The sequence below is a fragment of the Mastigoproctus giganteus genome, chromosome 6 (genome assembly GCF_048544385.1).
Source record: "Mastigoproctus giganteus isolate SK-2022 chromosome 6, ASM4854438v1, whole genome shotgun sequence".
Classification (NCBI taxonomy): domain Eukaryota; kingdom Metazoa; phylum Arthropoda; class Arachnida; order Uropygi; family Thelyphonidae; genus Mastigoproctus; species Mastigoproctus giganteus.
Genome location: NC_143580.1, coordinates 70777961 through 70801981, shown reverse-complemented (window position 1 = coordinate 70801981; position 24021 = coordinate 70777961). Strand labels below are relative to the sequence as shown.

General features: G+C 36.5%; 1 protein-coding gene across 3 annotated transcripts in view; it reads right to left on the bottom strand.

Annotated features, from left to right (window-relative positions):
* The window catches only part of LOC150084400 (cell adhesion molecule Dscam1-like), a 266709-nt gene that overhangs the window by 78514 nt on the left and 164174 nt on the right, over positions 1-24021 (bottom strand). For 2 of the 3 annotated variants that reach the window (XM_090376031.1, XM_090376032.1), the window contains exons 6-7: positions 13695-13870; positions 2871-3140 (exon numbers count right to left, since the gene is read on the bottom strand). In XM_090376031.1, the coding sequence (XP_090232157.1) occupies positions 2871-3140; positions 13695-13870 (446 nt within the window). The remainder of the gene's footprint in view (positions 1-2870; positions 3141-13694; positions 13871-24021) is intronic. The other variant, XM_090376033.1, reaches the window with a different exon arrangement.

Genomic DNA, 24021 nt, shown 5'->3' with positions numbered 1-24021 from the left:
TTTACCAGAATGATCATCTCAAGGGGGTTATTTAGCTTCCACACGTTTCGGCGAGTCGTGCACGTGATAGGTCTCCTAATCCAGCTGTTAAAAACAACAGGTTTTTGAAGTACATCTTAACAGTTTTTTGACGCTATTAAAACTTTGATGGTCTTGTTTTCAACCCCAGATGGCTTTCAGTTAACTTTGTTGTCACGTAGAGTGGCCCTTCCCTCGCTCTGCAACCAGATCAATACTCTTATAAGTCATGTCAGCTTAAATTGCCGCTACTAGTGTGAGCACTTGGCGAAATCCAACAACACATGCATTAGGGGGGCATCTTTTAGTGTCGCTGCTTCGATTCTTCTGGTGTGGTTAACACGGAGGCTTTTCACCTCAATCTCTAGTTTTTATCTCGCGTGGGTTGCTTTCTAACGGATGTTCACATAAAAATCCTGCTACTTGGGTAATAAATGCCATTGCTGATTTGCACCATTGGCACCTGCGCACTATTCCATTGTGCCAGTCGAGTGTGTGTGGCCTTCACTACCACGCGTTAGTTTAACAAATATATGTGGTTTTTATTTTCCCACTATTACGCGTAACAATCAAAATAAAATGATTTCTTTTTGCAGCTGGTGAATGTAAAATAACGCTGATAGTTCAGTTCTGCCCTCTAGTGGCGATTACAAGGCACTTAGTTTCACGCTAGTTATATCCTTGCTTCTTTGATGAGGCCAATAAGTCTGCAATGAGACTTTTTTCGCAATCCTTTTCACCTATCATCCTAGAAAGAGAAAGTTAAATTATATTTTACTATTCACCATTAATTCTAAGAATGCCGGAGAAGTTTTTTCTTTTTATAACGTTTCCAAAGCCATTGAGCTTTAAATCTGGGTAATCTACCATTTTTATTATATTATAAGGCGAGCACATCTGGGAGGCAAAATCTTGTTTTTGTTTTTAAAATTAGAAAAAAAAATTGTACATTTAATGATCTCTTGCGAGGAAACAGTGAGTCCCTGTTATGCGAATTAATTTATGGGACTTTCTTCAAACATATCTTGGATTTCTGATCTGCATCCATTTGGACATGTATTCCAATTCCAAGAATGGTTTCTCTGTTAACATGACTAACAGGAGTACCCGGAAGTAACAAAAACTGAGAGCGAAGGGTTAATTCTTGAAAAAATTACAAAAATGTTTATGCATATGTTGCTTGGCATCCTTTTAGCCATTTTAATACGCTGATTTGGGTTAAAAATACGCGAGTGAGAAAGGATCTTCCAGAGTTCTCTTTTTGCTTTTTTTCTCTTCTTGCCAGATACTCTTACTCACTGCCATGTTTTCCATAACAATTCTATAACTTGCATTCCAAAATCCAGACTGCAATTAGCGCTGATAATTTCACATGCGCCTGCGCATTTTCAAAAGAAGTCAGCGTTTCTTTTTTTTTTCTCTTCTTGTTCATTACTATGTGTTTGGGTGGAGAGGGAGAGGGAGGTCGTCAAGTTCATTTGATCGACTGGTTTTTGCAAGACCTTCTGCTCCGTGATTACTTGGATCTTCGTGTAGTTTAATTAATATTAATCCCAGTCAGATCTTTCATTACATTTTCTCTACAGCTGTTTTTTTATGAGCACATTTGTATCGTCTTACGCTGCTAAGTTTTCTCTTTTTTTTTTTATTCTCCTTCATTTCTCGCGCTATTTAAAGATAATTTTAATTGCGTTTCTGGTCTCCAAGGGCTTATTGCGCCTTCTGTTACTTAATACGAAATCCGCTGTTGGTGATACGATGTGGAAGGATTGCACAATCTTGGATGTCGTAAAGAAACACCGGATTGAGCGATGGAAAGATTATAATGCCTGCAGGAGTAGTATTGTCGTGAAGGGGGGAGAAAAATAAAGTACTTCTTAATTCCCTGTAGACGTTTGGCGTATTTAAATAGCAATGCATTTATTTTATTGTGAAAGATAAAAATTTATGAACGTTGGGGTATCTGTACCGCTTCGATTTTACATCTGGGTATTGTTACACTAAATTATAGATTGCTACAACTGTCCCTTATTTTTGCAGAAGAAAAAATCATTGAAAGATGGCTTTAGTGGCTGAACAGACGCAATGAACGTTCATGTTTTTCGTAGCAGTGTATTTACTTTTCCTTTAGCTAAATTGCTTTCTTGTTCTGGCAGTCAAATATTGTCTCCTAAGGATGTAAACAGTATCTAACATTGGAAATGCGTTTTGTTATATGCAGAAGACATCCGTGGAGAAAGAGAAATCCTTGGAGAACTTGGAAAAGATTTCGAAAAGTTCTTTATTCCATTACGGCTAATATTGAGTAATGGAGTAGCGATGGAGTCTTATAAATCAATACACCAGGGCTAGTAAAGGTAAACTTACAAAGGAAACTGCTAATATGGCTATTTAAACACTGCAGAAATTTGTTTGTTTGAAGGCTGGATTGAGACCATCAGGTTAGGTTGAATAGCCGACTGAATAGCTAGGTCAAACGCGAAGATTCAGCTATAACTGTCTTTAATTGAAAAATAATGACCAGAAGATATTGAGTTGAACTCTTCTGGATTGAATGCATTGGCCACCTACTTTGTTGAGAAATATATCTTATCATATAACAGCGATTTCAAAGAATCAGTAAATGTATTCTTGGAAATCGTAGTTATTTGAGATAATGATAAATTAATTCCTTGAAACTTGGAATTCTTTTTGGATCGTTATTCTTGGAATTATTTGGAGAAAAACTAAAAGAAACGCGATTCTTCTAATTTTTTGAAAATCATGATTTTTGGATTCGCTTTATTTTTTTCTAAATTTTCGACAAATTAATTCTCTTACTCTTTTTCTGACTGTCATGAAAAAGTGTTTACCTCCTATCGAGAGTTCAGCCGTGCCTTGAGCCATGTCCTGTTCATTCTGTAAAAAACATTGATACATTCCACGATCAGACTTGGTCACCTTGGAGATAAATAAGGCATCTCTGGCAATCATCTTAATCCTTCCATTTAGTGCCACCTGCTGTTGATCTTTCTTCCACAGTATCGTGTGCACAGGGTAGCCCGACACGGTACAGTTAAAGGTCACCGCATCTCCAATATTCGCTAGGTGGCGCTGAGGTTTTATTCTGGCATTTAGAGGAGCTGAAAGAGAAATAGAAAAAAAGAAGAATGGGATTAGAAACGCGTTGTGGACATACTAAAACTTTTACCGTAATCAATAAAAGAATACTTGGAATAATCAGATACCACCTGGCAAGTTGCCAATAGATTACACACACCTGTAAGCAGCCCCTGTTTCCGATTCATTATCGTGTATTGCAATAATAGCTGCCATTGGCCGAAGAGAATTGTCGCAGTTATTTTCAGCGTTTCTTTACTGTACTTCATCTAAGCTGAATCGTAAACCGGTTCAATGCAAAAAGAATTGACAAGAGAGAGTGATGGTTGAAATACCTTCATTTACCGCTTGACGGTCCAGTCTGTCTTTATTGTTGAGAACGTTGCAGCCTGGCATTAACTCTTGTCAATCTTCATTGTAGTCTAAAGCGAGTTATACGCATGCTGTCAATTCCTCACATCCAAGACATTGACACTTTGTGTTAGGGCTTTATGAAACACGAAACTGTGTTTAGACTGCACACCCAATAACTTAATGCACCGTTCGTTTCTAGCAAGGGTTTGTACAACCGAGTTCGATCACAGATGCTAAAGCTCGATTGTGCTATTGTATTCATTAACCGAGTCTCATTACAAAGTACTTTTCGATTTCTTCAATAAGTTTCCTCGAATCTTTCAGGCTTACATACCAGGAATTGTGTTAACAATTGTTTAAGAGTGGCTCGAGACGAGTTTTACTGATACGCTGTCATTTCCAGTTTTCCAGACGACAATATCGGTGTCTCGTTTGGTAAGCACGCGCTGACCATTGTTTATTTGGCTAGAGAAATAATGTTCGTCTGCTGTGCCACTTGTTTTGTTGGGCCATTTTGTTTTCCTTCAAGTTGAATGGTTGTTTTAAGTTTTGTCTGTTTTCTTATTTGAGAACTTTCACTTAAATTTTCTAAAGGTTTTGTAACTTAGTTTAATCGTGCAATTTGGGAAATGCGTGAGTAATGCCATTGTTTTTTTATTTTTTGTTCCAGTTTCTTTTGCTATTGTTTTCACTGACTTGCTTTTTGTTTTCAAACGAACTTTATGGTATATAAATTTTGATTTTCAAGAAAGGTGTGCAGATGTTGAAAATAATTCAGTCTTTTCATGATATTTACAAAAATAAACTTAAATTCTACAATGTTTAAATATTTCTGATTTTTTTACAAATAAATATCTTTATTTGAAATGTAAGTTAGAATTATATAGCAATAGTCTATTTGCACTGAACTTGTAAATAGAGGAATAGAATTTCAGTAGAAGAGTAGGAAGTCGAAAACAGAAAGAGAAGAAGAAGAAGAGCGAGAATACAACAAAATAAGCCAGTGGAGAGAAAGAAAGAGAGATAATTTAAAATGATAGAAACTTTTCTGACATCTCAATGAACGTAACAAGGTATGACGGGATATTTTTAAAACTGTCGTGAAAGGAAGTTGGACCGGGTGTACTGAAACAGTCGAAGACCATCTGTTGGTGTGTTTAAGAAAACGTCAGCGTTCTGTTCGAGAGTGTCAGGTGGTCGTGTCTCTGGTGGAATGAAGGAGAGATTAGCAGTGCGTGTCGCGATGCCGGTGCCGCTGTTTTCCCCCGCACGATAAGGTGACAAAGGTTTAGACGATAACTTCACTCAGTCTCTTAGAGCAGTAGCCGGAGAACTTGGAAATGCGCGCGCTTGCTTGTAATCCGAAGGGATAATTTAGTGTCATTTACAGTGTATGTTTTACTGTGCTCTAATCCAGTTGCTGTTTGCCGCAACTCTTGGAGTTTTCAGTGAAACTGTCGAGGGGGAAACTGGGGCCCGAACAAGTGGGGCATAACACCTCAGCGGAAGATAATTAGTGGCAGAAGCCTTCATAACGAGATCTATCTAACGTTACATTGTTTACGCGTGGATTCGGATGCACGCTCTGGATTGGCGCACCTGGTACAGCGTTCTCTCTTTCCGCGTGGCTTGCGCAACGTGCTTTGCTTCTAAGTACCCCTAGTGCCGTGTACGTGCTTTTCCACCTGCTTTCCGGGCGTTTGTATTGACATGCTGTCAACCACAGGCGGCAAACCCAATAGATATTTTTAAAAAGCTACACCGAAGTTTTAATAATTTATAACCCGAGCGATTATTTTTAGTGTCATGGCTGCCACGCTGTCCACTTGGGTACAACGCCATCTGCTATTTTTGAGGATATAGCACCTCTAATATTACAAATTCAACATATTCCTTGACCTTTTTGGATATATATATATATATAACGTTACTAATTTTATTTTTGTAGTGATAATATCCTATAAAGTATGCAATACTCGAATAGGTATGCAGAAGTTGCTATAAATGTTGCAGCCATTTTGAAAATATTTAAAAATACTAACTTGCATCGTACAATAATATAAATATTCCATATGAAGTTTATATAATAAATAATATAAGTTAGAAATGTGTTATAGTAAAAGTATGATTGCATTGAAGAACTTGTTATAGTATCCGAATTGAAAAACACGCAGAAGCGATTTAACTACTGTTATTATCTATTCAGAAAGGATACACATTAACTGGAGATCCACGAAATTATCGGATGACTTCGATGTGAACACTAATGTTAGTAATATTGTAGCTTGGAATACAGTATATTATCCGTTGCTGCTTAAGGCTAGCAGGCTAAACATTTGTCTGAAACCAATGTCAATTACGATCAAACAAACAGGTTATCTGTGAGTTTTCCGAGAGAAACTTGTAGCTCCAACAATTCCCCTCCCAAAGTTTTCCATGAGTAACAGAGATTAGGGAAAATATCTTTATTTATCACCATTGAGGTGCTACGACATGTTAACAACACCCTTATCGACAAAACCAGACTGTTAGGTAAACATTGATGCCTGAATAGAAGAGAAGCTAGGGAACTGTCTGGCTTGAGGAAAACAACAGGCAGTCTATCTGCCAATACTAATTGGATTTCTAGTCAAACGACTCCATAAAATCGGTTTATCTGACTCTTATTTGTGTTGGAGGTTGTTAACCCTAAATTCTATGCGTTCTACTTTCCATTAATTTCAAATATAAACAGCTTTTCTTTTATTTTATTTACCAACTTCGTTCCAGGATGCGATCAGTCCACCTGAGGGCTAATGGTTTTCTTCACGCAGGGTCAGAAATAATTGGCCAGTACTTTTCATCAAATTGCTTAAATACATACCACTACAAGGAATGCCACATTCCTCTGGCTAAAGAGGAATGGAATAAAGAAAGCATTCTGAACACATTCAGCTAGGACAGGGATATCGCCTTCCTTGGTACAGTGAAAAATGAGGAGGGCCACTCTTTGGCACAATGAAGATCAGGAGGTAAATCCTCCTTGGCAAAATGAAGACCCGGAGGTAATCCTCCTTGGTACAATGAAGATAGGGGATAATCCTCTTTGGTACAATGAAGATCGGGAGGTAATCCACCTTGGTACAAGTTGGTCCACAAGAATGGAGAACCCATCGTGAATTCATTATAACTTTATTGTATCTTATAGAATGAACGTTTTTAAGAAGTCTTCCCTTTAAATTTTTATCGTTGCGTTAGTGAAAACGAGCTCAGAAGCAAAAGACAATTATTTTCTGCACGATGGGGGGGGGGGAACAACTGGAAAACAAATTCGAACAAATCCCCCCACTTAATTCCCTAAAAATAATCCAATAACGATGTTGCAAAACCTATAATTGGTTCCTGACAATTTGGCTACCCTCCTCTGCTGTGTTCGCTGATTAACGTTCATTATCGGAGTCGCTCGGAATTAGAACGTGGGAAAGAGGGTCGATTATTCGTTGGCTAAGACGCGCTTTACCCTTTTGCTGTTTTATGATCGCAGATATTGCGAAGACACGCAGACATCACTTGAATAGATAAACACTACAGTTCATGATATTGACTTCTTCTTCTACGTCTTCCGAAGTGCAGGTAGCCTTGAACAGATCTTCACTCTTTTTTATATTCGAAAATAAATGTTCTAGATAATTAGGAGCCATAAAGGTTACAAAATATAGAAAATAAAACAGGAATTTTGGGTATCTGGACCAATGCACCGTATCGAATGTAAAGCCTACCTGTCTACATCCGCTTTTAATGTTTAAGAATATTCCCCCCACCAAAAAACTAGCTTATTCTGAAGCTGTAAGCCATAACAACTTAATGCATTCTAGCATTTTTCATTTTCTTTGGTTTTATACGTAATAACCAGGAACGAGTTATGTAGGCGATAGCACAAACACATGAGACTTTAAGATCGATGCTGAATAATAGTTTGTTTTCTTCACAGCGGAAGACTTTCTCTCATTACCCGCTACTGGAATTTTCTTCCACTCGACTAAAGGCAGCTGTAAAATATATACCTTATATGTAAAAGAGGAGGAGGGGAGAACCCAGGGGAGAGAAGAGTATTGCTTTAAATTATATGGTTCGCTTGCTTGTCGGTAACATAGCAAGATGTACGTAACTTTATTTCCGGCTCTCTCATCATAAATTCGCAGTGTTTATTGCTTAGTAGACAGGAATCATTTCGGATAACTAAGAAGCGTGTTACGATCTTAAAATATATATTTACAGTAACGAGAATCCAGATGTTGTTCCTTGGGGGGCGCAGAAGAGGTGCATTTATGAAGTTGGGGTTTATGTGTGGATTTGAAATATGAAACCATGTATGTAAGGAAATTCTTATTAACATCTTACCTCTCAAATTTCGTTTTTCTCATTATTTTTCAAGACAGGCTTAGTCCCTTGATGGGTGTTGGTACAGAATGAATATGGTGACTTACAGTGGCTTTGTTTCTCTTTTTTTTCCACCCTGCTGTATCATGTACTGTATTTTATAAAGTAGGGTTTTGTTCTCTTTGTATGTTGATTCAAAATAATAATTGTAGTTTTATTATTACGATACCATCCACATTTGAATGAAGTTCTTGATAACGTCACGTAGCGAATGGTAACTACGTTAGGAATTAATAAAATAGACGCTGTGTTCTACACAAATAAATTTAATGCATTATATTTCAAGTAATAAATTTTAAAAAAACCATATTTGCACGTACAGTAATTCCAAGGATGAGAATTTATAATTTAGTTCTTGTAAAGTTATTCCATTAAGTTTGTGGATAATGTAGTGTTTATACAGTAAAAAAAATGCCTTTAAAATGAATTTCTCAGGGGATGCAAAGAAATGATTTTTAGGCGTATTTTTTCCTTAGTTTTATTTTTTTTAACTGCGAGGAAAATGGGAAGACTCTCTTCTTCTTTATACGAGGATCTTAACGCGAATGAGGCATGAAAACAAGGACTTAAAGTCCTTGTTTTCATCTTCAAATATGTAATTATATATTCTTTCAATTAATTAAGTTCGGTTATTAGACAGTATTTCTATTTCATTTTTCTACGCTTAATTACAAAAACATTACATTATATTACGTAAAATTAATTTCACCTAGGCATAATCATATTACATTAAAAATAAAAACGTATTTCCTGATGTACTAATGATTCTTCTGCAGTTCTAACATAAACCTATTGATTAACTTTCTAATAAATTTTTCGGTGGAAATATATTAAATAGAATATCGAATATTTTTTAGAATAGTATCAATATTATTAAGGTCAGATGATCCAGGGAAACGGACTTCATTTTCGTCAGCCAAAATATAATTAAAAAAGTAATAAAAATAATATAAAATGAAACAATAATAAAATCAAGAGGTAACCATCCAGTTCTTTGAACTTAACCAGATTTACAGCCAAGTTGAGAGGTAGATTATTTCAGCGTTCGACAACTCGCTGCCGCAGATGAACTTAATGAGATCCATCTTTTATTATACCCTGAGATTTTATATTTGTGCTCACAAGTTCCTATTTCACTTACGAAGAGGAACATACCTCCCTTATTAATTTTACTCAGCTCTTTTAGCGCCTTCTACACCTCAATCCGATCTCCTCTTAGATGTCCCTTTGTCAAACTTTGCAGTCCACACCTTCTAAACCATTCTTCCTATGTGCATGGATTTGCACTCATCACTAATCTGGTCGCCCTTCTTTAAACATTCTCCAAGATGGTCTATGTCTTCTTATATGCTGTCTACAGACTTGAATACAATATTCCAAATGCGGTATAACTATCGTCTTGTATAGAGGGATAATAACATCCTTCTCCCTAATAGCAAAGTCCGTATTACATGAAATTACATGTCCCCCTAGGTTACATGAAACTCCAGGATTTTTTTCCCTAAGATTAACCTTGGATTTAGAAGCATTAAAACTTTAGCTACTATTTTTCGGACCTGTATGCAAGAGATCCATATATCTTTGAAGCACCATGGGCCGGTCCGGATTGTTAACCACCCTTAATACCTTCAAATCGTCAGCAAACTTTGACACCTTCCTTTGTATACCATGTCAGTATCATTTATGAAAATTAGAAATAGGAAGGTAACGAACACCCAACCCCGAGGGACCACTTGTTACACTTAGGCACCCTGAAGACTGATCATTTATGACAACGCTCTGTCTCCTATCTTTTTTGCCACCTTGCAATCCAGCATAGGATATTAACAGTAACTTCAACCTTTTCCACCTTATATAGTGGCTTTCCATGAGAAAAACTTTACTGAAGTCTGGAGGTATAATATCAAAATCTGCATCCATCTAATTAATTACTACATCACAGTAATTCAGCAGGTTGGTCAGGCATGACTTCCCCTTAATGAATCCATTCTGGGATCGAGTCAAGATTCCTCTGTTCTCAAAATGGTCCCGAGTGCATCTTAGCAACAAACTTCATTATCATCCGCACCACAGAAGTCACTTTCACTGACCTGTAGTTATCTACCTCCTTTTTGCCACCACCTTTGTGGATTTGGGAGACAATACTTCTCCAGTCCAAGGGGATATTCCTGGAGTCTAATTACGCTCTCATTAACATCACAAGCTTGCTACATTCACCTGTAGCCCCTTTTAATTATAAGTGAATAAATATCATTCTGCACTGTGGCCTTGTCCTCTCCTAAATAGCTTTTCTAACAAATGCCTGTCTGAGATCATTTGTCCCTTTTTACACGAGAGATTCTCCATCGAAGGTAGCACTGTTGGTAGGATCGCCGTCCTCCCCCCCCCCCCACTGGGTGAAAGGCACCAGAGTTCAAGTCCCGTTGGCGACATGAGAAACTTTTATGGGCCGTTTTCACAACGTGGCTGAGTTAGTCGGTCTCAGACGAGGGTAGCATGGTTTCTTTCCCCCCGGAAACTCAGGGTTTTCGTCCAGAAATCAGAAAACCTCAGAACACAGATGGTTAAACCTTCTTTTATATGAAACTCGGAATACATCTGAGTTAAAAACACAATTTAAACCGTGTGCTTTATCCACTTGCTTGATGCTGTTAAACAAAAAGGCAATTTTCTATACAAAATAGTTGTTTGTGTATCGTTTGCATTTATTATTCCAGGTTATAATGAAACAGGAAAAACTCTCCTATTTCATAATTTATCTTTGGATAAATTTTCGATTTATACTCCCAAAGGAAAATTAAAATTTTTTTCTGTACGTTTGTCCTTCTTGAAGGCAGTTCACACACTCCAAGAAATTAAAGCAAATAATAAAAATATGAAAACTATGGAATTTCTTCTTTTAATGAAGACGTATCATTGTTTTGCACGCTCTTGTTTACGGCTGATTTCCCACGTGTTTATCTCCGATCATTTATCATCTCTCTCTCCACTGCAGCAGAAATCACTCCTTCGAATTCCTCCTTATAAATCTTCGTACATCAATCTTTCATTATTCAGACCAGCTTCATTACTTGCGTCCAATTCGTTCCCCTCTGTGTATTAAATGACAATCATTTCGCTCAATTTTTCTTTGTTTTTCTGCTCGTGTGTTTGTATGTATTCCTACCCCCCCATCCCTTCTTCTCCAACTTGTTTACATAGGGCATATAGATAACCCAATAATTTATCTTCTCAAGTTTCTGAGGCATTGTTTCGTAAGAATTTTATTTTTTATAAAGAATTATGTCATCGCCGAGGTTGTTGTAAGAAATACGGTAATTTATCATATTTGACGTCTAGGAAAAATCTTAAGAACTGTTGCACACTTGAATGTCAGATTTTGTTTTTTTTAATATGCAATTCGCCTGCGGGCTGTCGCTTTGCAAACATTTAAATTAATTTTCTTGAGCAATTAGAGTTTCTCAACTCACAGGATAAGTTTCTTCTTCTACCTTACATTCTGGTCTTTTCAATTAATGACCAAAATCGGAGATGGAGCACATGTTTTCTTTGTAAATAAGTTCTGCACGTTGATCTTGAATGGGGCAAGAGTAGCTTAGAAGAGAGAGAGAAGGCTGCTCTTTGAAGAAATGCTACTAATATAATTTGAAAGCTGAAATTGTTCAAGTCATTTTAAAATTTCAAGTGAAAGGTTCAGAGTTAAGTGTTTGCCAACTTAATGAGTATTTGCTTCACACGAAGCTGTTTGAAAGACTCTTAATCGAAGTTGTTAACAGATATGTACAGTACGTGAAGTGAATGTTGAAGCATGGCAGAGTAGTACTATTATGTGTGAAATGGCATCATCAAATTTGGACTAATAATTGAAAAAGTGCAAAAATCTTTACTCGCTATTAGTTTTTTTAAGCCACAGTTGCTTTTGACCTTTTAATTAAAGAAGTTTTAATGGCGTACAATTCAAATCTTGAATTCCTTTAAATTCTACAACTAGAGCATTTCTTCTTTGTGCCACTGCAGGGCAAGGTCTCTAACTGAAATGCTTCATATTAAAAAAATGAGCATTTAATTTTGGAGGATTCATATGGATATGTGTTTTAAAATTCCTTAAGCCTACCTTACAGCAGTTTAAGCTTTAGTGTATCTTCTACGATTGAAATTAGGATGCGGCGATTCTACCAACTGGTAGCACAGTCAATTTTCAAGTCAAGTTTAAAGCAAATAATTTAAAATAAAAGCGCCGTGGCACACTTTCCTTTCGTGGTCAAAAATCTGTGTCCGAAAATTCAGTAGAGAGGTTGACCTACCTCGATTATCCTTTCTCATAGTACGCTTAGTAACAACACGTCGAAAGCTCAAGTGAAATTTCCTTTCTAGACAACTTTCTTAATGTTGTTTGTAGCTTTCAAAGACGAATTGTAGAAGTGGCCAATTTATTGCGAAATAAAATAGCTTAGAAAAGTCGTTTTTTCTTAAAAAAAAATATAAATACGTGTTTCTTCTTATTTCATACTGAGCTTAAAGAAATTTTACTTCGATGAAACCTTACCCCACTAAGCAACAAGAGACCTTGGGACATCGCACTGAAAATGCTCTTTGAGGACAAATCTGAGAAAGCGTGGGTAATATAATTTTGCGCTTAGATTGAACTGAACAAAGGAAGATGTTCAAGAAGTTGTTTTCGAATTTCTCTTCAAAGCAACGACCTCTTGGGTTAAATGCTGTGAAAATCAGATTGGTCTCTCGTTTGGACGATCGTACACTTCTTGCAGAATACTAGTTTGTTCATGGTGTCCGTGTTCATATGATTTTATTTTATTTTTTTTAAAATCGTGTTTACTGCCTTATTCACGTGCGAGTTTGCATATTTTGCTGGCTGGAAAATCCACAATAACTCCTGAGGAAAACAAAACTTCCTCTCTTGAGATCAGAAATGCAACTTCTTCGATCGAAGAAGTCTTTAAGTATTTCCCCAAGCTCTGAGAGAATTCCAACCCACAAATTTCAAAAGCAGTAGGAGCAGCGGAATTGTCATCGTGTCTGTATATTAAATGTAAGGCAGGTTTGCTTGTCGATTTTGGGATAAAAACATTACACCTGAGCTAGAAGACCCACAAACTTATTCACCCCTAAAGTCCTTTAGAAGTCAGTGATGTATCGGAAATTGGATTCACGTTTTTCCGATTCACGTTCAGCAAATAACAGTTGTCACGGTTAGCACGTGATTTCCGAAAACTTTGGTTCTATAACCAGGGCAAGCTCTTCTTTGGCTGGCGAGGATGCAGTTTTGTAGAAAGAAATATGATTAAAAAAATGTAAAGGTAAATTGAAGAACAAAATTTTAATGGGCTTATCAATTTGTTTTCTAAAGATGTGAGAAAAAGCGTTCTAAATGTACGCTTGCTCAACATTTTGTGTACATAACTGCAAAATTAGTAAACATTCGCAAAATTAAAAGAAACAAAAGGAAAAAAAAAGCGTATCCATTTTGTTTTGCATAACAAAGACGCTGCCTTAAATTTATTTTCTTGCTATATGTAATTTTATATGAATCCAAAAGAATTCGTCCATTATATTGTACATTGTCATGTAAAGTATAATTATAATAAACTTTTTTTATATAATAACATTCAATAATACATCACAGGATCAGAAATTGCAGATATCTCCTAACACCATTCTTTAAGATAAATTTAATCCATGTGCAATATAAGCAGTATGAGCAGCTTTTTTTCATAGAATTGAGCAAAACACAATGCTTATCGAAGCTGTAATCTTCGATAGAAATACAGAAAAGAGTTGGTTACCTGTGATTGTCAAAGCAGTCTCTGTCCTTCTCTCTCCAAGGTTGTTCTTCACTATACACTGGTACTTTCCGCTGTCGCTCTTAATTGCTCGCTTGATCATGAGTACTCCATTTCCTGCCGTTACTCTGTTATCGTTGGGAATGGGACTGGTGCCTTCAGCATTGCTCTTTCTCCATCTGAACAAAACGAAATGTTGGTTAGTGACGCGTTATACCAATTGCACATAAGCTTAATTATGAAAAAAACGTGTCAATATTCAGAAAATAATTATTTGTACCCGCTTAAAATAAGCAGACACAACGATATCGCAGAGATCTATAATCATAGTTTTCACCAAATATTCAGCAGTACCTAAAGGCCTTTTTTTCCAAATTTACCCTCGATTAAATCTAAAATACCTAATTTAAAGATAAATATTCATCTTTATCAAATATGTTTTCCATTTTATGTAATTTTAAGAGTTGAAAGCCACTTAATATAGCCAGGTAAGCCATCAGTAGATTAGAATTGGATGATATGTGAAAAAGTACCATTAATATTTTCATTGACCTTAGGGAATGCTTCACAAAACTGTCTCCTGCTAGTAAACACATGCACAATTTTGTTAGTGAGGACGTGTCCCATGATACCATTACTCTTCTGGCTACCTATTTAATATTCACGGAAAATTTCTGCCTTCGAGCGATCTGTTCCTCCGAAAGGCATTGCATTTTCACCCATCCTTTGACAAAGTAGGGCTAGAGTATGATACATGCACAAGCTTTTAGTGATAATATAATTACACTTGCAAGAGAAGCCTGGTGCAGTTTTTTCTGTGCATTCCTTCTGAGACGTTTATTTATAATCTGAGTGACACGCGGATAATTTTTGGTTGCAACAAGATGCATCACTAGCTGATCAGTGTAAACACGAGGTAGCTTGAAATACTTTTGGTAAGCTCGCAGGCGTACGCATGGGAACAAATGTAAATGCATGGTTGAAGTGTGCTTGAAAACATATGTAAGCGAAACTCTTTGATTTAAGTAAATTTACTATTGGTTCTAAATTACTTGGCAGACGTTTTCGTGGTAATGGGCTCAGAGATAGCTAAAGAAACTAGAAAAGCATTCTTTTGATTTGAAAAGAAAGTTCATTTTGCTGTTTACAAAATAAATCTTTCTTCACATTTGACAGATTAAGCTTTTTAAAGATGTATACTTTCAGATTTATTTATATGCATATAAAAGCATCTTAATCTCTTCAAGAGAATACGGTGTTTAGTGCTTATTACTGCATGACTTAACATGCATTTCTAGCTTCTAGGACATAATGCTTGACTACTCACCTGAGATTTATTTTAAATTAGACTACGATCCAGTTGTTGTTCGCTTACCTATACCTGCCCCAACCCTTCAATGCTGTCAACTCAACAAACGCTAGTGATGGTTAGTCCCAGCTTATTGGATGTTGAGATTACCTTTGCCAATTTAAAAAAAAATGGTGATATTGAACTTTTAGTACTTTAATTTAACACAGTTACAAAGAATTGTCATCCTTGGTCCAGAGCACGGCAGTCTCCCCACTTAATGAGCTTTAAACTATAATTGCGTCAGTACAGAATATGGGCGTAGCTTAAAATAGTATTGTTCAGGACCGGACAGCTTAGCTAGGACCCACGCAGCATTTAACAAACGGAAATTCAGTTATTTACGCATTATTTACACTATTCTACAAAATTAACAGAACAGGTAGAAAACTTGGTGCAACTCGAGCAGCTTTCAATGAAGCGGTACAAAATTTGGTATGGTGGTGGTGTACCATAGAATAACGATGAAATGAGGAGACAGCGAGAAACTTTGGACAGGTATAAGGGACATTTATAGGGGTTGTGTAAGAATTAACAAATATATTACATTACAGAAATCTATACAAGATTCGCAGAAATATGGTCATATGATATCAGTACGGCGTTTGATCCCCCCCTCCAACGCCTAAACGGGCCTGACAGCGGTGTGTGGGGGGTGGAATTATTGTGGGGGGTGGAATTTATGAAAATGTTAATTTGTATATTTGGTTATATTTATTATTTCCCCTTTGAAACAATTCCCTTTTATAATATCCCCCCACTTGCGCATCAGACTTTACTTCTCAGAAAATTCTAAGTTCATAGGGGAGAACTCTTATATGTTTAATTCCCATTGGTTAGGCTTGTGTCCAGTACAACAATTACACACACACAAATATATAAAATGAACATAGTTTATTTTCATATATATATATACAACATACAAAATGAACAATTGGGAAAAGTACAGTTAATGTTCAACCGTGATGGCTTAGTATTAGTTTTATATTCAACTTCATATATCGAGTATTCTCAATTAACGTTATCCTGTAATTTATAACACAAACGATATCAGTACAGTAATCTATTATCGTTTCTACCTTGCACATTATCCATAATTTTCTTTACATGCTCTATATTTCTTACTTTGTATACAGGTTTAGGACCTTACTCTCCCTTTCTAAAAAATGCTATTCATATCTACAATTTCCAGTAACAACTTATTACAAATATTCCCTTTTTCTCTCTTTTTTTTATAACATGACATATGTTTGATTAGTAATAAAAGCCATTAATATCAATAACACTCTTATCTTTTTCTTCAGTTCCTTTCTCTAATTACAAAATTTATATCAGTCAAATTTCTATTATATTTCTAACCTATCCCTCCCACTTTGCGTATATAATTTTATACATGTACATATATCTCTAAGTATCATAAATCCTCCCTAATCATTTATTAGGGTCCTAAAGTCCTTTAAGATAATGCGAATATTAAGTTAGCCACTTAATTTTTCTTTTGTCGTGCTTCGCTGTTTGAGATCCTTCCATTCTTAGCTGAAAATGTCGTCGTCGTACTTCAGGGCATTCATTCTGGGACTCCTGGCTAATTTCTCTAGTAAGGATCACAATTCTGGCATTTAGATGTCCTCACTGTATATCTGAACTGAACTGGCACTTTGTCGCACGGTCTTACTCCATGGCTACGGGTACTGCTATCTTTCCTTCCTGAGGCCTTTTTTCACCCTAGTCGGCTATCTTTCCACAAGGAGAGAGTGCACCGAAGCTACTCTTCTTTACTCTATCTTGCACAAGCTTCTTATTAAACTAAGCATTATTTGACAGTGCTCGTATCACACGGTCACTATCCATGACGGTTTGTCTCGTAAAGACGGCCACTGCTCTTGCCTTCTAATGCCGGACTGGCTTAATCTCCGCACTCTCCCTCACGCTCCGAAAACTCAGATATTGCTAACACATAATTTTTTTTTTCGACGACAAAACCCTCAAATATTAACTGTTACTCACTTCTTTTATTTACGCTGACGAAAATCTTAACAGCTGTTTCCGTTGACTACTTCCATTTCTTAAAACCACCAAAAAAACCCACACTCCCACATAGCTCACACAGGTCTCTCTTCATCCTCCTACCCTTTCACTCTCCTCCCTGTATATGTTTTTTCTCCTCTATCCTCAATTTGCTTCGGAGTTTTCCACGCCTCTACACAGTGGTTCCTACCAATCCCCTCTTTCTTTATTTATTATTTTTCCTTTAATTCGTTGAAAAGCCTCGGTCAGCCTGCCCCGTAGCACGTGAACAATACTCTCTATTCTCCACCTGTTGGATCTGTGGCCATCCGGTGTGTTCCTTTGAAGTAGCCGGATACTTCCAAAACAACACATCACCCTACACATATAACACTTCGTCTCTAAGGCAATTTAAAACCACAAGGAAACGACATCCGTGACTATAGCATCTGTTTTTGGGAACTTGTGCGTGTGTTTACGAACCGATTTCCTGTCTGCGGTAATTTGGCTGTACTAAAGTGTCTCGGAATAACCCTCACTTGTAGTCGAGTAAGCCACCCCCTAGTGTTCCTTGTTTTAGCTTAAGTAAGGTTAATTGTTCTGTTTTCGTTTCATTACCCTATCCCAGGACAACTAATTTGGTTCTGCCAGTGTTATGTAGGAAATTTTACAATTGGGAAATTTTTTTAATATTTTCAGCCCCTACCGGAATAAATTTGATTTCAAAACTGCAGATTTTATTCCTATATGTCATTAATGGCAAGAATCTAAACAAAAAGAACTAATTTTCCAAATAAAAAAATCAGAAATTTTTGTAAGATTTTCAATATTCTTACAGGTGAACCATGCTCGATATATGGGCGTCTCCAAGATTCTGTGGCAACAAATGACAATCTTCCACCAACTTAGTTCAATCAAGTGACCGAGGACGTGGCTGTCTGTGCAGTGCAACATACAAGGGCGTCCCACACATGTTCGATCGGATTTAAGTCTGGTGATCGTACTGACCACGGCAGTCATTGGATATTTTCCGTTTCAAGACATTCCTCCAGCACTTGAGCTCTATGTTCAGTGGCGTTGTCGTCCATGAAACGAAAATCGGGGGCAAACACACCCCTAGAAATTCGCACGTAGGGTTACCGTATTCCTAGTTGTCCCCAGATGAATAAACGTCTATAATCTGTTTGTAGGCTAAAATAGGACTCATCCGAACAGAACTGTACCTATTTGTCAGGATTCCAAGCCACATGTCCATGGCACAACTTTCGACGGGTCTGTGCTGGATTGGGGTTAATGGGATTCAAAGTATGATTGTATCAATGACGGTAACCAGGGTTTCTCCCTATACGTCGAGGGATTAATGGGATAGAAACCACTGGCTTCCTTGCTTAGAGTCCACTTGAATTGAGCCTTGTTAACACAGTCCGGTTGGAAATGTTTTCACCCGGGGCAGCAGCAACCTCAAGAGACCGTAGTAAGTTGTTTTACTGTATATTGTATTAGACGTTCTTATGCTGATGTAGGCTTGAAAATAAAAAGAAAAAAGAATTAGCCTATTTTGTACAGCCATAAAAATACTGGTACACAATTAGCCATAGGCTAATTCATTGTAAGTTTTAAATCATTTTAGGTTTGACAGATGCCACCTGTTATTTATCAACATCCGTTGATATGCGGGCTGTGGACTACATAAAATGTACAGCTTAAAAAAATAAACTTATATTTCATTATTCGCACTTAACTTAAAGGATGAAATCTTTTTAAAAATAAAAGCACGGTAAGCCGCGTTGATTTGGAAAGATAAAAGTTTGCGAGAAAGCTTAAATTTAGAAAGCTATTTTTTGTTTGTTGCACAAAGAAGTAAAATTTTATGTGCAACGTGAAAGTTCAAATAACAATCCAAGATAGATTTCCTATAGCAGAGAATTATTAAAAATGCAGATCACCCTTTTAATGTTACTTCAGACAGCTTATCAATCTTGCAGGATTTTATACAAGATGTTGCTCAGGCATACTCGTGTTGTCTCGTATTATCTAATATTCTCTCGCAGTGTGGCAGCCATTATATTTATTTCTGGGGTCTTTATTTAAAAGATCAGCTCTGTTTATAGGAAACTGTGTACAGTAGGTAACCTAAAACAGTGCTAACTGAATAATTTCACCAAATTGATCACATGTTATGTTCAAGGTTTGTTAAATGTTCGGTTTTTATAAGAAAGTTTCCTTTTCCAAAATACTTAAGGTAGAAACGTATTTTTATTTTGGCTCACCTTGCATTAACATTTCAAAAGGAGGAAAGCAATATTTGAAACCAAAAAAAGGCCCAAGATATGAAATAAAAGGCAGACTACAAGCATTTGAAATAGAGCAAGTTTCGCAAGAAACAAGACATCAAAAGAAACCTCTACCAACAAGTTGATTCTGAGAAGAGAAAAAAAAAAAATCGCGAATAATCTCTCCATCTTGCATTTGTTTACATATTACTATGGGGCTAAGCAGAGAAAAACAGCGCAGAAATGTGTTTATATTATTCAAACTAAGCTAATTATAAGAGCGCGCATTACATAAAACAGCACTCAAAATCTGATTGAAGATCACCAGCGAGATCCCAACCTCGTAGAATATTTCGTTTTAAAAATATTCATATTTAATTATTCCATTTTCCCAAACAGTTTCTACTACCACAAATAACAGATTCTTCAACAGAAAAATCAAGAGTTGCTAGCTCATTTCCTTGAGAACCATTTTCAACTATTGTATTATGTATACACAGATTAGCTGGACCACTACTAATATCCCCTTAAATTCCTAACCAAAAGTGACACTTACAAGCTACGAATGGTGTTTACTATTTCCCTGGAGTCAGGACTAAGCTGGAAACGTATTTCGCAATTTTCTTGCTTTTTATAAACAATAGGAAAAGCTGCCTATTCCCAGAAGTTGTTGGCGTATTATTTTTCCCAGAATGATTAATTTCTCTCTTAGTTGGAAAATGCAAAAAGGCAAATGGAATATTAAAAAAACAAACTAGAAATATGGCGTCGCTGGAGTTTTTTCCTTTAATAAACCTCTGTATCATTTGTAAATGACTTCTTAATGGTAGATAAATACAGAACATCGAAAAAGAAATATTAGCAGAGAGAAAAGAATTAGTTCGTTACAAAGTAAATGTTTTAGTCATGTTTCCAATTGGCTGCTGTATAAAGAGAGAAAAAAAATTGATTTTTCCAGCCATGAAAATACAAAGAATAATCCTCTCTTTATTTGTAACTTCGTGTTCGAAGCGAGAGGAGGTTTGGCGACAGATGCGATGCAATTTTTCAAAGAATTTCAATCTAAAAAGGGCTGTTGAATCGGAGATTGCACATCGGAAGCTTATAACTGTCAAATATTCCCCACGGGATTTTTCCCCCCGGTTGGCTTGATATTCATCGACTATGCAGATAGCACTGCCTGTAAGAGTTGCTATCAGTTCAGACTGGTAGAATGTTCTCATCTGGAACTTAAGATATATTGTGACGACTCAACCGTCAGGCTGAATGCACATGATTTAGATTCCCGTTTCATGATGTAGGCGTTTTCTTACTCCCTTCTTTCACCTCGGAGATCATTTTTTGCCTCTTTTTTTTCTTCTTCCTCTCCTCCCTGTTGGTTGTATGGATCTCAGAATAGCTACGTGTTTTATTTATTTTTATTTCTTCCACTGATTTCTTGTTTCTTATTTTCTCTTCGCTTCTGTTGTTTGTTTAAAGTAGAAGATAGCTTCTGATTGACGATTTTAGTATTTTTAATTCTAAGTCAGGGTTTGAGATTGAATAAATTTTCGCAGATAAAGTGAATCTGTAATCGTGCTCAATCACTGGCGTAATAGACTGAGATTTAAAGCTTGTTAGGTAAGTGACGAATTATTAAATCCGTGCTGCAACTTAATCCAGGATTTAAACTGGTCAGACAAGTGGGTTGAAGACAGGAATTCTTAATCCCGTGGTGGATCTTAAAACGATGGAAAGGAATACATCTGTGCCGAGATTTCGAAAGCCAAAGCTACACTCAATGACGCCAATGATATACCAAAGGGCATCGATTATTTCTTATTTAATGTTTTGATTGCAGTCTGCGTGTTTATTTTTACTTTTTCTCCACCTTACTCCTTTTAAATGTTCCCACCTCGCTGATGTGCCTGTTTCTCCTTAAAAGTCTTCTCAATACGTCCTTTTCATCGAATCTCAGACGCTAAATGAAAGCGATATACACGAATAAAAGCATTCCTAGCACATAAGAAGAGAAAGTGTCATCAAGTGGCAAGAAAGATTTTCACATTGCAAACAATGTCTTCATTTTCATGATAATTTTTAGCTCCCGAGTTAGACGTTATGGGAAATGTTCTTACCGCTACATCGTTTATGAGAGCGTGTGTCCGCATGAATATGTTGAGATAATCTTTCTTAAAGTAATGCCTCCATTTGTGGGCACCGAAGCCGTTGTTGCTTCGTGCATAATGGTGGTAGAGCCGTACGGGGGGTTTTCGCTTGGAAAGCCATTGAAAATCGGCGTATTGTTTGAAAAGAGATATGTTGAATAGATGGCCGACCGGCCAGCCTAGCCATATGAGGCATCAAGCCACACTGCCATTAAAATAATGGATTATACGCTACAGTAGATATGGAAGTGGAGATCAGATTACTCTTAGGGCGTGTTTCCATGAAAGTTTTGAGGAAAAGAATGGGAAATGTGATCTTTAAGAATTCGAAAGATTTTCCTACACTTCACATATATTCTGCGAATGAAACATTCTGTCAGAAAGGTTGCAGAATTATAAGAGTTTCTATGCGGACAAAAAACTTCCAAACATAATTATATTGTATTTAAAACAGAAAGCATTAGTTCCAGTGGTTCTCTCTTATTAAAGTTAACATGAATACTTGTATTCATTCCAAACAACTTTTTCCTAGTTTCATTTACAACATATTTCTTCATGAAAAACTTTTACTGTAGAAATATTTTAAAAATAATGTTTCTATCAATTTCTTAATACTTCGTTGATGAGTCACGCTTCTGCTCTTGGAATAAAAGCAAAAAGACCATCTGGAAACTGCTAAAATATTCCAAAACCGCTATAAACTTGTTATATAAATAGATATCGATGTTCTGTTGCCTATTATAACAGTTTTTAGATGAGGGTGAAAGGAGAGAATAATACAACCACGGTGTAAAATGTTTGCAGTGTCCAAGATTTGAGGATTCTTCACTGCCACAAAGAGCAAAGATATTAAACGAATGTACCTTTTCCTGTTAAGTTAAGGAACTCTGAATTATCAGATGTTTAATATTAACCGAAATTTCTGGAGTATTTAGTATTAGTAGTGGCAAATCATGCAAGAGAGCAAGCTCAACTGATAATATTCGTCCACGATGGGCAGTGTTTATTTATAACAACATTTTGTCTTCTCCCACTCAATCATATCATCCCTTTATCCATAGCAGTAATTTGCCCTTAATGCTATACTGCTCTAAATTGTACAGCAGTCTCTTATGTGCAACAGTATCAAAAGTTTTCCTGAAATCCAAGTATATGATATAAGTTATTTTTTGCGTCCAGTTTCTTTGTTACTGCCTTATAGTACCCAATCAAATTGGTCAGACAAGATTGCCCCTTGACAAACCCGTACTCCATTATTTTCCCTCGAACAGAAGTTAAACTAATAGGTCTCTAATTACTCGTGTCATTCCTTGATCCTCTTGTGGGAACTTGGGATACAGTTGCACATCTCAGTCGAGGGGGCTTCCCCCGAATCCAATGATGATGTCATAATTATGGGTAAGGGTCTGTTTACCTCCATTGATCGTCCCATCCACCACAGGTGCCCTTCTTATGTTTAACTTCAGCAATTTCTCTTCCATTTTCTTCTTAGTTATTTCAAAATCCTTTATCTCACTGATAGAGTTTGATAAACATCTAGCATCCACTTCCCTCGTGTGTGTGTGTGATGTAATAGGTTTGGTGCAACTATTTCTAGGATGATTCCATTGGTCCAGGGAAAAGTTTAAAAAAGTAGGATATCGGCGCCCTCTAACATCAATTTTTCCTAGACGGGTTTTAGACTAAAATGATAAATGATGTTATCATTTATCCTTCTCTTGACATGACTTCAGGTAACAGGATAGATGGTGGCTGTGCTATGACAAGAACTCTAGGCCTTAGAATTTATGGTTGAAATATCCTAGGTCTCCAAGGATTTCATATCGCATGTTAATGAGTAGTAACCTATCTCTATTTTAGGATAATCTTTTGACGTTCCTTTTAGTCCACCTCATTTCCGAAAAAAAAAGTGGAAATTCATTAAATGTACACCATTCTAAAGCCTGTATATACCTTGAAAATCCGAAATATAAATTGAATTCGATTTTTTTTTCTGAAGAAATTTCCATCACATTTATTTGAAAATATGATTTTTGTTCCATAGCACTCCCCAAAGGTGAGCTGTGTATTCATGCACGCTTGCATGTACACACAGAAATCCAAGGACTGTATGAACTATTAAGGTTAGAAAAACGTGACCAGAATTCAGTGGACTTAAGCAATTAGAGACTGCAGTCAGAGGAATCGAAACCGCCCGAGAGATTTGCAGTCGAGCTAATTTAGCTGTGTACGATATTTCCATTCGTATCTTATTCAAATGCAGAGTCTGAAAATATATATGACGAACGTTTGCTGAATGATTTATGTCGTATATTTGACCTAATAATGCAGGCTGAAACTTTTCTTTATGCATTTATTAGCTTCGGTCAGCTTTTCTATCTATCCGCCATGCATCAGACAGGTGGCTTTTCCTAAACAGATTTTGATGAGGTTTTTATATTCTGTAACGTTTTTTTATAGTAACTGCTAACAATACAATTGCCATCAGAGAGAGAAACTTATCTGTTACCATGGCAACGGACGAAGCAGTGGAGATTTTAAGCAGTACCACCTAA